Source organism: Macrotis lagotis, chromosome 2 (genome assembly GCF_037893015.1).
Source record: "Macrotis lagotis isolate mMagLag1 chromosome 2, bilby.v1.9.chrom.fasta, whole genome shotgun sequence".
Taxonomy (NCBI): domain Eukaryota; kingdom Metazoa; phylum Chordata; class Mammalia; order Peramelemorphia; family Peramelidae; genus Macrotis; species Macrotis lagotis.
In genome coordinates, this window is record NC_133659.1 from 294641768 (window position 1) to 294658974 (window position 17207).

General features: G+C 36.4%; 1 protein-coding gene across 17 annotated transcripts in view; it reads right to left on the bottom strand.

Annotated features, from left to right (window-relative positions):
- PPP1R12A (protein phosphatase 1 regulatory subunit 12A) overlaps window positions 1–17207 on the bottom strand; it is a 171629-nt gene that overhangs the window by 17450 nt on the left and 136972 nt on the right. For 16 of the 17 annotated variants that reach the window (XM_074226505.1, XM_074226499.1, XM_074226498.1 and 13 more), the window contains one exon: window positions 10930–10946. In XM_074226505.1, coding sequence (XP_074082606.1) covers window positions 10930–10946 — 17 coding nt within the window. Of the gene's footprint in view, window positions 1–7808; window positions 7926–10929; window positions 10947–17207 lie in introns of all 17 variants that reach the window. The other variant, XR_012476229.1, reaches the window with a different exon arrangement.

Genomic DNA, 17207 nt, shown 5'->3' on the forward strand with positions numbered 1-17207 from the left:
CTGGAAATATAAAATGGGGCAAGATGGTGAAAGAATTTACAACATGCTAAGTATGGAGGGGATTCTATATCTGCTCCCAGTGGGAAGAGAAGTGTGTACTATTTTTTAGAAAGATCAACTTGGAAATTGAGTAGCGGATGTATTGCAATATGAAGAGTCATGAGGCAGGAAGGCTAGGATGGTAGTTGTTTGAGTGGAAAGAAGGGGGTCGGATGAGATATGACTGGAGTATACGTGAAGGACATTTTAGTTAAAAGTCAGGGAATGACATGGTGATTGTGAGCCTGAATAATTAGAAGGATGGTGGTATTGTAATTCTAGAGTAACAGTGAAGTTTAGTAGAGAGGGTTGGGGCTGGAAGAGGTTGGAAAATAATGAGTTCTGATATACATATGCTGATTTTTGACATGACTATGAGCTATTCAGTTAAAGATGTCTAAAAGGCAGGTGTAGGGGGCGGCTAAGTGGCGCAGTGGATAGAGCACTAGCCTTGGAGCCAGGTGGACCTGAGTTCAAATCCTGTCTCAGACACTTAATAATTACCTAGCTGTGTGACATTGGGCAAGCCACTTAACCCCACTGCCTTGCAAAAAAAAAAAAAAAAAAACAACCCAAAACCCAAAGAACCAAAAAACAAAAGGCAGTTGTAATACAGATTGGGCTCTGGAGACTGACAGACTAGAGCTGAATATATAGATCAGGTAATCATCTGCAGAGATATAATAGAAGCCCTGGGAGTTGTAAACTCATCAAGTGAGATAGTATAGAGGAAAAAAGATGGAAGCTTAGGGGACCTAATATCTAAGATGAACCCTCATATGGGTATGACATAAAAGTCCAGCAAAGGAGTTGGAGAGACAGAACAATCAGGTAGATAGGAAGAGAACTAGAAGAGTTATATACAGGAAGAGAAAATGATTATCAGTGCCAAAAGCCCCAGGGATGGACATGGAGATCAATAAAAATAAGGATTGAAAGAAGGCCAGGGGTCGGCTAGGTGGCACAGTGGATAGAGCACCGTCCCTGGAGTAAGGAGCACCTGAGTTCAAATCTGACCTCAGACACTTAATAATTACCTAGCTGTGTGGTCTTGGGTAAGCCACTTAACCCCATTACCTTGCCAAAAAAAAAACCCCTAAAAAAAAAAAAAGGTGGCCAGGTTTGGCAATTAAGCGATCACCCACAACTTTGAAGAGGACAGTTTGAAATGAAGAAATCAGAGAGGATCAAGGGAGGATTTCTGAATGAGGAAGAGATGATTAGCAGGGAAGGTCAGTAGACAAGGAGAGATTAGAAGAGAAAGGATGATGGTGGGTTGCGATAATAATGGCAATCTGCTGTAGAAGAGAAGAGATGGGATGATGGTTGCATACAGGGTAGCCTGGTGGCAAAGTAGACAGAGTGCCAGCAGGTTGCAGGCAGGAAGACCTGTGCTCGAATTTGGTTTCAGATACTTAATAGCCCAGGGACAAGTCACCTCACCCTGCTGCCTCCATCTCCTCATCTGTCAATAGTCTGGAGGAGATGGCAAACCATCTTTGCCAAGAGTCAGAACAATAACAGACAGCTTGACCTGGGCAAGGTTAAATGACACTTCATTAATCTACTGACAGCAGCGCTGCTGAAGGCCCAGGCTAAGTGTCCTTCCTTCCAGGTACTGAATGAAGCCAAGCCTGCAGAGCTCCAGAAGGCTTGGGGTCCCAAAGGCAATCCCAAGAGGGGAGGTTGAGGTCTGTGAAATGATCTACTTACCTAAGCAAGAACTGGCTTAAGAAAGAATAAAAAAAAAAGAAGGGGGTGTGGTGGTGCTGGTGGTGAAGTGAGAAGTTCTCTGGTTGATTTGAGGTAAGGATAGGAGAAGAAGAGTTCTCGATTTCTCCAGGAGTGTCTGAGGTGAGATACTAGTTTGAGGAGTAGGAGAGTGTGAGAAGCCTGGGAAGAGATGAGATTCGTAAAAGTTACCATATGGAGAAGAATCATGAAGTAATAAAGGAAGAATACAATGAAGATCTTGATACAGGAAGTTCTCAGCTGGATTTTGATGACATAAATTTATAGCTATATAAGCAATAGGACAAGGGTCAAGACATTTCCTAACAGATAAAAGGATTGAAAGAATTCAACAAAAACTAAGGAGACAGAGAAAAGGTTGATGGTGCCAGTATAAGGCTGAATACCTAGAAAAGATAAGGAGTGGAAGGAATGGAGCTCATGGTGAGCATGTAGAAGAGGATAGGGGCCATAAAGACACAGGGAAAAATGAAATGAAAAATTGATTATGATCCTATAAAATAATTTTGCAGGACACAGCAAGATCAAGTCTTTCTATGAAGCAGGGGTAAATAGAAAATTAGGTCATGGGAACTGTGTAGTTAAGATAAACACATCCAAACTGCCTTCCGTTATGTGTTTTTTTTCCTTTAAGTCATGACATATCATGAAAATCCATGACTCAAATTTAGATAGCATTTTAATAAGAGACAAAAACAAGCCAATGCATCACAAAATAATCAGCCTTTTGTGACTTCTGGTCAAAAGCCCAAATTCTCCAAGTATACAATGGCACATACCTCAAATGTGTATCAGATCAAATACTGAGTAGTAGTAACTATTTTCATCTCTATACCATATGCCCAAAATCAGCTCAGAGAACAAGATAAGAAGGCATTTGGGAAAACCAACCCCAAAGCAGACTCACAAGTTAGAAGTCTCTAAGACCTCCAGAGAGATGCCCCACTAGGGTCAGTGGGGAGTGCCCTGGAAGAGTACCTGGGGGTAGCCCAGGACTAGGGTCACTTAAATCTAGCATCCTGAAAAGCTATTTGGAGCTCTGAAGAGCTAGCACTCTGAACCTTAAAGATCTACAGAGGAAAAAGCCTGACTCCGAGAGGCAAAGTTCAGCAGAGGAGACCTACTGAATTAAGGTGAGACTAAACACCTTGACCAAAAGCATAGCAGGAATGGAACCTGGTCCTGGCTCTAGCCCAAATTTAGGTACTAAATAAATGAGAGATTAAAAAAAAAGTGAAATAAAAGCTCTAGAAGAATCGGAAAGAAAATAAATAGCTCAGAAGAGAAATTGATAAAACTTACCAAAACCTCATCAATATCATAGGCAGATTCAAGATCACCCACAAAAAAAGGAGAAACAAAAATACCCTTGTAAGATCTAGAAGGGAATTCAAGTTATAAGAACCATAATGAGGACTGCATAAGACCTGGCAGTGGCAGCAAGGTGATGCAATGGAAATAAGGCCAGATAGACTCATCTCCCTGGGTTCAAATTTGGCCTTAACCCTGTTTCCTCATCAGTAGAATGAGTTGGAGAAGGAAATGGTAAAGCACTCTAGTATCTTTGCCTGCATACCCCAAATGAGATTAAAGAATTGAATCTGAAAAAGGACCAACAAAAGAGCTTCTGCTCTGAATGAGAGGAGATCTTGGAATAGATTTCAAAAGGCAAAAGATAAAAGCTCATGATTAAGAATTGTTTATCCTGTGTCTTATAAAGCTGGGAATGATCTTAGGGGAGAGAAAAGAAGGCAGAAAAGACTTTTAATGAAAGAGAGGCATTTCTGAGGAAAAGACTTAAAAAAGAAAACTAGAAGAGTAAATTTATTTGAGCACTTGGAATGTTGTAGTGTTAACATTTTAATAGAATACCAAAACCTTAATGTATTCAAAGGGTACTGGGGAAATAAAGTAAGAAAAATAAAGGGCGTGGGGGTAGATTAATTTTGTTCTAAAAATTTTAAGATGGAAAAATGAATTAAAAGCAAGCAGAAAAAAGTAGAAAGGAAGTAAAATTTTCTATCTCCCTAATTAGTGATAGATATCACATGATCATGGAAGGAAGAGTGGGGAAAAGCTGACCTCAGATGAATTTCATTCTTCTGTTGTCATGCTGAGTAAATGGAAATGTTCTTTTTCTTGTTATGTACAGAATGAAAAATAAAATATCAAATAAGATCTGGCCTCCTACTTTAGGTAAACGAGACTTAAACAATGAACAAAAATGCATATATACATGAGCCATCTTTGTTAAATATTTTCCTACATGTTTGTGTGATTTTTGCAACCTTATGTAACTGAGCAAATGTCATTGTCATTTTAAAGATGTGGAAATTAAAAATGACTTACTTAAAGCCACAGAGCCAGCAAGTGGCAGTGTCAGGTCTTAAATTTAGATTTTTTTTTGTTTTGTTAAGATTTAGTTGGGCAGCCTGGTGGCACAGTGGATAGAGCACTGGCTTTGGAGTCAGGAGGACCTGAGTCTGACCTCAGACACTTAATACTCAGTTAACTATGTGACTTTTGGGCAAGTCATTTAATCCAATTGCTTTGCAAAAAAAACAAAAGAACAACAACAAAAAAGACTTAGTATTATCTTCTATTTTTATATCAAAACAAATAAATAAAAAAACCAAAACAAAATGAAAAGAAAAATAGCCTCTTGGACAAGAGGCAGATCTAGCTTGAGCTTGATTTCCTTCTAAAACAGGTTTAATCTTCAGATTTGATATTGAATCAGAGAAGTAAAAGTTCTCTCCTTCAGAGCAGTCTTAAATTTGAAAAGTTTAGAGCAGGGGATATCAAAGCTAAAGGCTGCTTTTCACCTTAGATTAACAAAATATTCAACCCTGTCTGGTCATTCAAGACTTTCATAACTTTCATAACCGGTCTTTCTAGTGTTCTTTGACTTTACTCTCCCCTCTACTTCCCTGCTTCATAGACAAATGGGTCCTGTACTACTTTGCCCATTTTCACTGGCTGCCACCCATGGCTCAAATCTCTCCCTCCTCATCTTATTTCCTGGTTTCCTTCAGGTGCCAGCTAAAATCCCACTTTCTACAAGAAGTCTTTCCTGGTCCCATTTAATGCTAGTGCCTTCTCTGTATACATCTTGTGTGTACAGTTGTTTGCTTATTTCCTTCCCTATGAAGACTGAAACCCCTGGGAGAAAGGACTGTCTTCTCCTTCTCTTTGTAATTCCAGGGCACAAGGGACTCACACATAATAGTGCTAATATAATAACATATATGTACATACATATCCATGTGCACTACTGTCAAGTAAATATTAAGTGAGCATAGTAGAACGGTTATTTAACAGGGTGAGTAGGCTTCAAATGGGTGGCCCTGGAGTAAATTATGAACTATGTTTTTTTTCTCCCCTCAATTACATGTATATACAATTTCTAACATTTAAAAAAAGCCTTTGAAATTAAGGTTATAAATGTGTATTCATGCAAAACATATTTCCATATTAGTTATGTTGTGAAAACAAAAACACAGAGCCTTAAAAAAGCCCCCCCCCCCCCCATAAACAAAATAAAATTCGCATGCTTTGAATGTGCATTGAGACTTCTATCAGTTCATTCTCTGGGGATGGGTAGCATTTTTCACTCAAAATCCTTGAGAATTGTTTTGGATTGTTGTTAAGAACAGCTAAGCCATTCACAGTTGATCACTGGACAACAATGCTGTACAAAGTTCTGGGTCTGCTCATTTCACTTTTCATCAGTTCATGGAAATCCAGGTCTTTCTGAGAGCATACAGCTCATCTTTTCTTAGAGTTCGGTAGGATTGGAAGCTGTGTCCTTATGACAACAGAGTCACACTCAGATGCTGGTGAGAATGATGCTTCAAGAGAAAATAAGCAGGCTGTATTCCTACATTGATTTACTTTAGGAATCTTGCAAGGGACAATATATATAGAAATATATAAAAATTCAGTTTTAATCTTTAGATATAAATACTCTGGCATAAATCTCAGTCCTTTGTTCTTGATTATTATTTAATCCTCTCTAGAATACACTCCTTTCCCTCCTAAATTTTCTGACAGTTATGGAATGGTCTTTTCTTACACAATTTCCCTCCTTTGTACTTGAATGTGTCTTTCTTCTATGGGCTTGTGGAACTTGTTTCCAAAGTGAACTGTAGGTCTGGGCTTTTTTCTGAAAGTGATCTATAAATTCTCTCAACTGCCATTTCATCTTCCTTGTTCAGAACTTCTCATATATTATTTCCTGAATTCACAGCACTATGGTTTTTGGTCCTGTATTGTTCTAATGGGAGAACTATGATCCTTAAGCTGTTTGTATTCATCTGAGATCAGTTGCACAGTAAGTTTATTTTCCTTTAATGTTACGGTTTTTTGCTTCTCTTCTATAGTTTGTCACTTCTATGCATATACTTTCCCAATCTATTGCTCTCTCATTCATTTGGTAAGACTTTATCTTTGAAGATTCTAGTTTTTATTTTTGTTGTACAGGGCATAAATTTTGCTTTCATTTCTCTTTTAAATCTCTCAGGAAAAGTGTGCTATGGTTCCATGCTCTCTTCAAATTCCAAAGGGTCTCTGTCTTCACCAAATGTTAGATCATTTTCATTGATTCTGCAGAAGTCTGAATTCATTTATAGATTCAGAGACCACATTTCTTTCTGTTTTTAGTTATTCTTCTCTGCTGATTTACTGGTTTGAAGTCTTTGAGTTTTCTTCTTCCTGAGAACTTTGGTAAAGGTAAACATCCCCTCTCCTTATTTTCTCTTATGGCTTACTTTCTGACTTCGCGATTCCCTTGCCCCAACCTCCTGTTATACAAGTCTAGGTCTCTGTCTCAAGTGACTTTAGGCAGACCAACTCTTCCCACTGGCCCCCTGTGACCCTCATTTCATTGACTTGGCATCTCCTGCCAAGCTGTGCTGCATGGTGTTTGCGAGTGCCTCTCTGAGGCTCCGAGAGACCAGGGGAGGAAGGCAGGACACTCTGCCCCTAATTCTCCTGGTGCAGAACACTGCCAGCTGTGCTGGCTCTGGTCCCAGCAAGCTTCCCCAGCTTCAAGTGCACTGGCTACTTGTCCTGCCCCTAGGAGGCTTTCAGAACTTGGAGTCAGGATCTCCAAGGCACCAAAAACAGGGAAGAGAGAGAGAGAGAGAGAGAGAGAGAGAGAGAGAGAGAGAGAGAGAGAGAGAGAGAGAGAGAGAGAGAGATGGGGGGGGTTTCTTTCAAGCCCCTTTTGGGAAGGCTAGTGCAACTTTGCCATTGTAGCTTGGGGACTAGGGGGGAAAAGTGCTAGGTAAACTCAATACAGATGGTTAACTTTTTTTTTAAAGTGGGTTTTTTTTTGGATTCTGGTATCTTAAATCATGGAGCTAAGGAAGCAGCATAAGTTTGCTGTCTTATCTTCTGTGTATAATTTCTATTTTGGAGAGGTCAAGAAGATCAGGGAAAATGCTTAGCCCTCTATCTTGTTTATCAAGTGATTGAAAGGTTATTTACTGAATCCTAAAGAGTAATTCAACTTTTCCCTAGCTATGATGTTAAAGAACATAATATGACATTGAGGAAATCACTTCCCTTCCCTGAGCCAGTGCAGAGATGGACACTGGGGTGAGCAGGGCTTGATGGGGCCTGCAGCTTGGGAGTCAGGATCTCAGTTTGTCTCAGTTCATTTGTCACATAGGGAGAAAACCTGGATTACTGCATAACATCATTGTGGGGGAAAGGACTCTAACCAAGTTTAATACACCAGAGAAATGAGTTATTCTGTCAAGAAATTTTTGATGGAAAAGTTCATGAATGCTCTCATCGTATTCTTTTAGAAGTCAAGTTCAAGTGTAATACTTGGGGAATTTAACAAATGTAACAAATTTCTTTGTTACAACTCAATTATATTCATTGTGTCTCAGCAATTTGAGAATACACTGAAACTTCTTTTTAAAAAGCATAGGGGAATGAGTTAATAGCAAGTACTTGTGACTAAACTGAGATGAGGGCAAAGGGAAGAAATAATAGGTTGCTCTTACTTTAAAAAATGCTTTTCAGTGAGAGAAATATTATCAAACAGGGTAATTCATCAAGAAAAAGGCTCGAAGTTCAAACTTCCTTACAGTTTTTCAACTCAACCCATGAAAGTCGAACATCTAAGAAGGTAAAAATATTAAATGTTTTATTAATATCAATAATTAGGCATATTAGTTCTAGGAAAATTTACAAGTGGTAGAGTTTTCATGCTATTTCTACAGACTTTAAGGCTCTTGAGCCACCAATATAAGATTTTTAAAATGTCTACTTTACAAGACTGGTATACAAAAGGGCATGGACTTAAAGAACTGAAAATCCAGGGCTAGCTCTTAATGAGAATCCCCCCCCCCCCCCCCCCCAGGAAACCTTGTCGTCCCTGATATCCGCTGAGAAGGAGTCTGCAGCTGACAGGTGGGCCTCGATAGTTAAAGGTTGCCAAGATCCAATGTTGCTGTAGCCTGAGAATCAGCCTCACCTGTGTTTAACCTCGCAAAGATGTGGGTTCTGCTTTTGTTTCTGAACCTGGCTATTACTTGAACCTGCATGTCAGAGCAACTCCCTGGACTATCAGTTGCAGAGAAAGCACCGATCTGAATTAGGAGAGGTGTTTCCTCATGCAAGAGTTCATTATATAAATTAAAGTCACAGACTTGGAAAATGATATCATCACCTGGAAAATTAAGTGGTTTGTAATTAGTCTATCTTTACTAGAGGGGCTCTCCTCTGGGTGATCTCCAGAAGACTAAGGACAGGATGAGGAAGCACAGATGAGCTCAAAGTTGCACTGCTGGAGGAAATATCAACATCGATGAGATAACAGATCCATGTAGATTCTGGGACACTACATGATACATAACTGGTTACAAGGTTATACTGGTTACAATTTCAAAGGTCTGTTTTTATGATATTACCTCAAGGAATGCACTATACCAACCACTGGGGATATAATTCATATGAAAATAAAACATGCTAACTGTGATTGGTCCCTGATGTGTTCTGAATCTCATTTTGCTCTAATCCTTCAGAGAAAACTGACATCAGAAAACAACGTAGAGTCAAAAGTCTCATCCCAATCCAAGGGTGCTATTCCTTATATGACCTCCTATACAACACATGTATTTAGGGTAACCAGAGAGAAATGAAAAGGTCTAGTGCTTCTTTTTTCTAATCATTTGTAAATAGGTCAAAGATATAATTTGACTGAACCTCCTTTAAAAAATATGACTTTATTGTGAATGGAAAGGATTCCTTAATTTAAAAATTCTAAGAAAAGATATAAAATATAAGTTTATATGATGCATATTAAAAAAATAAAACACTAATATTTCTATTTTGCTTGAGATCATCAATTCTTAGAAATTCCAAGTTGGGCACTATTTTTAGCTGTCTCTCAATTTAACAGTCTCCTTTCCAGATTTTAAAATGGAGTCTTCAAGACAGACATGAGAAAAAAAATCTATTCAATCACTTATACCTGGAATGTTCATTAGATTCAATTCTTATAATTCTTGATTTCCCTTAAGTCTAAGATCAGGTACTAATGACTATGGGAAGCATTTCCTGATTCTCTCTGTGGATAGGGCTTTTTCACACCTCAAATTATCTTGAATTTTATATTTTACATGTTATAACTTCCAAATCAATTAAAACTCCTTAAGGGAAGAGGCAGATTTTTGTTTGTCTTTTGATTCTGGGACTAGCACTTTAACATATAACAAGATTAATAAAAACCTCACTGAACTTAAATGTCTAGGGGATAGGCACATACAGGGCCAATTTAGGATTGTGCTCAAATATACTAGACCTGATTTACCTCTGTGCCAAGCAACAAAATGAGATAAAAATAATCCATGCCTTGGATTATCAAGAAAAATAAAGAAGAAAAGTAGAAGGGAATGGGATCGATCAACTGCCAAATCTACAAAGTAGTATAAGTAACCATCAAAACTATTTGGTATGGGTTAAGACAGAAAATTAGCTTAACTGAAGAGAGTAGACAAGAAAGACATATAAATGAAATCATTAACCAGTGTTTCAAACACACAGGAAAAAAAGAGTGCTAGGGGAAGGATATTTCATTTGATAAGAACTACTGGAAACTTAGAAAGCAGTTTGGCACAAAACAGGAATAGCTCAGCCTCTTATAGTATATACCACAATAAGCTCTAATTGGACTATTAAAAATGATCTAACTATAAAAGAGAATAAAAGAACAGAATATGACCCTATTCACAATTGGACCAGAGGAAAAAAACAATCAAAGAAGGGCAGGATATAACAAAAGAGAAAATAACTTATGTTGTATAAAAAAAACAAAATCAATGAGAACAGAATAACAAGAGCTGTAAAAAGAAATATTTTCACATCAAATGTCTCTGATAAAAGTCTGATATCTGAAGTTATATAAGAGAACTGACACAAATATAAGAACTACAGCCCAATGTAGTAAACAATATAAACAATAATCAAAACATGAAATATAAACTATCTATAATCACACAAAAGAAATGCAAATTTAAAGAATTTTAAAGTTTAACCTAATATACATCAAATTGTCACTAGTCAGTTCTTTTAAGAATATGCTAGAATTATGTTAGGCACTGAACTAGATCCTAGGAACAAGTGAAATGATCTCTGTCCTCAGAGGTTTTGACTTTCAATTGGGAGGAAACAGCATGTTCTCCAATAAGGAAACTTTAAAAACGCACCCCAAATCACTGTCAGGGGCAAGCACAGAACATCAGAGGGAGGGAGGGAGGGGCAGTGCAAAGAGTAGGAACGGCATTTTGGCCTAGGCGACTGCACTATCAAAAAAAAGTTCAGATAGAACATGAGGACAGACTTAGATCATTCTACCCTTCAGTTTAACAAAGGTAATCAGCACCTGAAAAGGGAGCAGAGCAGATGTCTCATCTATTGCTGTTATACTGTACAAGGCAGAATGCAAAAGCAATTCCTTTTTGTGCAACATTTAGTCCAAAATGGCCAGATTTTTAAAAATTCATTTTTAATATTTGTTATTTAGGAATAGAACAGCTAATGAATTATTAGATTTTAAATATCTGAATATGAGTCAAATAAGCTTATTTCTTAAAATGAAACACACAAAACCATCAAACGTACCTTGAAAGGGAATCAGTCTAAAAAGAAGGGAAAAAAAAGAAAGAGATTAATTTTTTTGTTTTCACTGGAAAATAAATATTACAAGTAACTGTAATATGGTAGCAACCTAGTAAAAGCACACACACACACACACACACACACACACACACAAACACACACACAAAGGCAGTAGACTAACTTATCTGAACAATTTCAATACTATTTTGTCTATTAAAAGAATTAGCATTGTCTACATAAAGAAATTGCATTACAAAAACACTGCCAGAAAGAGTTTATGAAAAAACTCATTAGTGACTTAAGAATTTTATTTTATTTTTTCAATTACCTGCAGAGATAGTTTTCAACATTCATTTTTGTTAAGTTTTTGAACTTTACATTTTCCTACCTCCCTATCTTTCACTCTTTCCAGGACAGCAAGTAATCTGATATAGGTTACACATGTACAATCATGTTTAACATATTTCCATCTTGGATTGTTGTGAAAGAATAAAAACTAAAGATGAAAAAACCACGAGAAAAGGAAAAAATATAAAACAATTTCTAAAAGTGAAAATATGGTTTGATTTGGTGTCCATAGCATTAATAAATATGGCCTCAGATATCAGTGGAATTCTGAGCAAATTACTTTACTTTCTGTGAGAGATTTAAGAAAAATAAAAATATAGAACTCCAAGTAGACTCCTATGAAAGTATTTTGTATATAGCACCTGTTTTGTGTATTCTGATCTACACTGAGTGATATGTACCTTAATTTTTTTTAAACGATTTTATTTATTTTGAGTTTTACAATTTTTACCCTAATCTTAACTTCCTGCCCCACGCAGAAAGCAATTTGTCAGTCTTTACATTGTTTCCATGGTATACACTGATACAAACTGAATGTGATGAGAGAAATCGTACTCTTAAGGAAGAAACATAAAATATACAAGATAGCAGGATCAGACAATAAGATATCATTATTTTTCTCCTAAATTTAAGGTCCTTGGTCTTTGTTCAAATTCCACAGTTCTTTCTCTGGATACAGATGGTATTCTCCATTGCAGACAGCCCAAAATTGTCCCTGATTGTTGCACTTATGGAATGAGCCAGTCCATCAAGGTTGATCATCGCCCCCATGTTGCTGTTAGGGTGTACAGTGTTTTTCTGGTTCTGCTCATCTCACTCAGCATCAGTTCATGCATATCCTTCCAGGCTTCCCTGAACTCCTTATCCCTCCTGGTTTCTAATAGAACAATAGTGTTCCATGATCTGTACCTTAATTTAAAAGGTATGCACAATCCAGTTCCAATTGTAGCCTGGTTGAGCTAAAAATGAATTCCTTTGTCACCTGTGGATGAGAATCCTAACCATGCAATGTTCCTCCCAAAATCTTTCTACTGAAATGCTATCAAGGTATCTTTTGAATGTCTATTTAAATACAATACCACCCACTCTCAAACTCCCAAAGCATTTATTAAGGACTTCCTATGTACAAGATAAAAGCTGTAGGAGTTAAAGGTACAAAGACAATGCCCACATGAAGCACTCATTCAAAGAAGAGAAGAAAATAACAAACCAATCACATGCTTTCTGTCTTTCATTTCTGTTATTTACTGAAACTTTCCATGATTACACCTTTAGAAATTCTAACTTTTCTCAGGTCTGAAATGGCATTGTGCAGGTCATTATTCTGCATTATAGTTACTGGTATAAATGTTATTCTGGACAGCAGATCATTAATTCTGAAAACAGAGAATATCTGATACTTCTATGTCCTGGTCCAATGGTAGGCTCATAGCAGCACTTAGAAGTCAAATTTAAGGGGAAGAATGGTGATACCGCTTAAAAAAATAAAAGAGACATTTAAAGAAAAAAAAAAATTGGATTCAATGCTTTAAACGTGGGTTTGAATTGTCTCCAGTTATAAAAGAGTTTAGAAATGTAGAATTGGAGCCTGAGAGAGTACAGGGTGGAGAAACACATCTGTAGCCATCTGGACTATTAGAGCTGTGGTAGTAGATGAGATCCAAAGGAAGAGTATGAAGAGTAAAGAAGAAAGTAGAGAAAGAAGTCCTAGTGAATGGTGGTGAACAATCTGAGCCAATGCAAAAGTCAGAGGAAAGAATGGTTGAGAGGTACAGGAATATTTGCATGGTGCAGAGAGGCCAAGAGAAAATAAAGCAAAAGGGAAGATTAAGTCCTAGAGAAGCTAAGAAGGATGAAAACTGGATTTCAGGATTAAGTAATTAACCTTAGGGAGAACAATTTTGATGGATTAGCTAGAAAAGAGTTTAAGGAGTACATGAGTAAAGTGAAGGCTTCTCTTTTCAAGGTGGCTGATGAAAATAAGGTTCTTTTAAAACCATTTCCTTAGGATTTTAACAAGGCTCTAAATTCAACCATATTTTGTTTTGCTTCTTATCTATGTTTGAATAAACATTGTTATGAACAATAAGATAAAATTTAGATGCTTTGATTTCAGAAATTTCCCACCAGGTTAATATACACTATTTACTATTTTTCCTTCTCATTATTATCAGTGTTAATCAGTCAGTCAATCAGTCACCATTAATGACTTTAGTTAATCAAAAGAAAAAGAAATTAAGAGCAGAGGAAAAATAGGGAATCAAGTCAGATAGGTGGTACAAAACTCCACTTTGACTAATTCTTTCTTGCAAATGAAGTTAAATTACTAGAGATTCCTAAGTCTAAAGTGCAACACAAAATCAAATTTTCTTTTGCCTTTGTAAGGTGTTTAGTAAAAAGCAGCAGTTTTTTCCCTTCCCCTTAAGGGCAAAAAGTTAATCATACTTGTATCAGAACAGGAATTGGGCAGCATAAAGGGAGAGTTGATATTAGAGGACCTGAAGTTTTCTTATCTTTAAAAAAGTGAGTGATTGGACAAGATCAAATATTAAGATTCAAGTTGAAAAGGGGCAGCATACTTAACAAAAACTAACATTATCTTTGTTGTCCTATAGGTGGATTTATTTTGATTAAATATTTTCCATTAGCAGTGTAAACTGATTTGGGCTAGCCTTTGACATCTTTGAAAGATATGATCTCCCAAGGTCCCTTCTAGATAAGCTTCAATTTTATAAACCTACGAATAGCTTGCTGGATTTCTTTATATAACACTGAATTTTTTTTATTACACCCATCTTTCAATTACATTGAAGATGAATGACCTTCCTTATTTCAAAGTACCAGTACTATGTCATGTTGCCTTTTACAAATTGTAAGGATAAAACTTTTTTGTGGGTCAAGCCAGAAGCCAAAAGTTTTGATGGAAAATAATAGGAAATGCATTATACAATGTAGATCCTTAACATAAATATCTGGAAACATAGCAGAATGATCTAGGGCTTTTAAACATTTGACAAAATGCCATTTTGGGGGCAGCTAGGTGGTGCAGTGGATAGAGCACTGGTCCTGAAGTGAGGAGGATCTGAGTTCAAATCCAGCCTCAGACACTTAACGAATGACCTTGGGCAAGTCACTTAACCCCATTACCTTAATAAAATAAAAAAAAATGCCATTTTATTCTGTAGCTAACTGAATTCAATAAACTTTTTCTATAGAAGGAATTGTGCCAGAATGCCAGGTTAGAAAAAGTTCATAGGGGAGTTAAGACAGTTGCACAAATAACTAAATAGCAGGTACAGTAAGTGTGACAGAAAAGACAACAGAGCACTCCAGGGAATCAAAGAAAATATAGAAAACAGGAGATAGTGTGTGAGTGGGAATAATAGTTTAAATCATTAAACATTTATTAAATAGTGGCAGGCACTTGGGATACAAAGGCAAAAATGAAGCAGATAATAACCTCAAAGAGCTAGTATCAGAGTTTATATATGTAAAAAGTTTATAAAGAATTCATACAAACCTACACATATGGTAAATCTGGCAGGAAGGGCATTAGGAATTAGGGAGAATCAGTAAAGGTTGAAAGTAGAAGATAGTGACTGAAGTATGTTAAAAAAAATGTCATAAATTTGACAGTCACCAATAAACCTCAAGAAGACCAATTGCAACAGGCTTTCTACTTCCTTTCCTCTCACTCTCTTAAATGTGTTTTCAGTCACTTCCAATCTCATCATACAACAGAAATTGCCATCTCCAAGGTTATGAAATACTTCTGAATTGCCAAATTTAATGGACTCCTCAAACTTCAACCTTCTCGACTTGGTTTCAACTCTTGCCATTGCTGATTACCCTCTTCTCCTTGATGCTCTATAAGTTTTTATGATAGCATTCTCTTCCTGGTTCTCCTGTAACATCTCTGACTGCTCCTTCTCTATTTACTTTTCTGGATCTTCATCAAGTTCAATACCTGATAACTATGGGTGTTCTACAAGGCTCCATTCAAGATCTTCATCTCTTCTCCCTCTATAATATTTCACTTGGTGATTACATCAGCTTTCATGGATTATTATTAAAATACAAATCTTACGTACAAGTTTTTTTTCCCCTTAAAACATGTACTAAATTCATCAGGATAGTTCTAAGTTATTTTACTTGTTTGTATTTCACTCCAAATATGTTTCTGTTTTCTTTCCATGCATTTTACAAATGCTTCATTTAAGGCTTTCTCCCCATTGGTGCTGTCACTACCAAGTTTACCCCTTTCAAATGAAAAAAGAAAAATCTAGTCATATGTATTAAAAGTTAGTAGAGTCATGAAAAGCAGACAAGGTATTTCTTAGGTCCAGAAATATGGGATTCATTTGATGTCCCAATACATGTTTTCTCAGTTGAAAGATTATAAACTCTGATTAATGCAATGATCAACCACAGGAACTATGATGAATCACATCATTCACCTTCTCAGAATGTTTGCCATTCATTCTTGAAGGAGACCATGACATCAGGGGAAGTGATGCCATGACAAGCCCATGAACTGGATTTGAGTGAAGAGGTGCTGAGATAAGTTAGTAGCCTCACTTTCACCTCAAGGTGAAAAAAGTGACTCTCCAATACTCTAAACATTTTTGGACATGGTCATTGCAGGAAACCATTTTGCCTGACTATGCTTATTTGTTACAGGGGTTTATTTTTTCTCCTCTCACATTTTTAATTGCTCAGAGGAGAGGAAGGGGCAGAAGAAGGGTTATTTATGTGTATAGGGTTAAAAAAGGGCCACTGGAATTTTTTAAAGATTTAAGAAAAAGTACCAAACAGTAGTTATATCAAAACATTTTAGTACTGTTTAAAAAAACAGTCAGTGAGTGGAAAAACTTAGGTATAAGCAAAAAACTCAGAAAGTAAACAAGCTACTAAACTAGTGTCTGATAAAATCAAAGGCTTCAAGGACTCTACATGGGAACACAAGATAATTGCTTCCTCAGATTAGGTTTAAATCTATAGAAAGGGGAAAAGTAATAACCAAACAGGTTAGAAAGGATCATAGAAGATAAAATGGATAAGTTCAATTATATGAAATGTAACTAAGTTGTGCATGAATAAATCTCATGCAATTAAGATTAGAAGAGTGACAAAATCTTTGTAGCAAATTTCTCTTTGGTTAAACAGTTTCATTTCCAAGAAATCCAAGAAAGTGATTCAAAAATTTCAAGAGCAAGAACAATTGGCAAACATTTGAAGGATCTATGCAAAGCATATTAAAAAACACTCCAAATTCAAATTAGGGCAAATCTACTATTGCTTTATACTTATTAGACTGAAAAGCTAAAAGAAAATATTGGAGGACATATGAAAAAAATGACATATTAACTCATGTAGTAATATTGTGAATTGATTCAGGAATTCTGAAAAGCATAAAGAAATCACTATGAGGACCATATTCCAAATTATTAAAAAACAAAAGGAGATAAGACAGTCAGACTGAGACAGATAGAGGAAAAGGACTCAAATGTACAAAAATATCTCTAGCAAGTCCTTATGTAGTGGAAAAGAAATGGAAATTAAAGGGGTCTCTATGAATTACTCATCTCTGTGAGCTTTAATTTTCCCATTAGTTTATAATGTCTCCATTACAGAGCTGTTGTGAAATAAATCCCCTTTTCAATAAAGTGTGCATGTTATCTCTACACTATCAAAACAAAAAACTGTTCCTAAAATCTGAGACTCTGGACAAAAAACTAATAAAAGAGGCTTTTCTCCCCCACCCATATTGTTGGTATACTTAGGAAGCTGAATGTAGAGTTGCAGAGAAATGCTTAAACTTAAGGGGAAATGATATTTTCACAAAATTTCTAAAAAAATAAAACAAATCCCAAATTTACTCTCCCATTAGAAACAACAGGAAGAGATTAGGGAAAGTCAGAATTTAATAATGT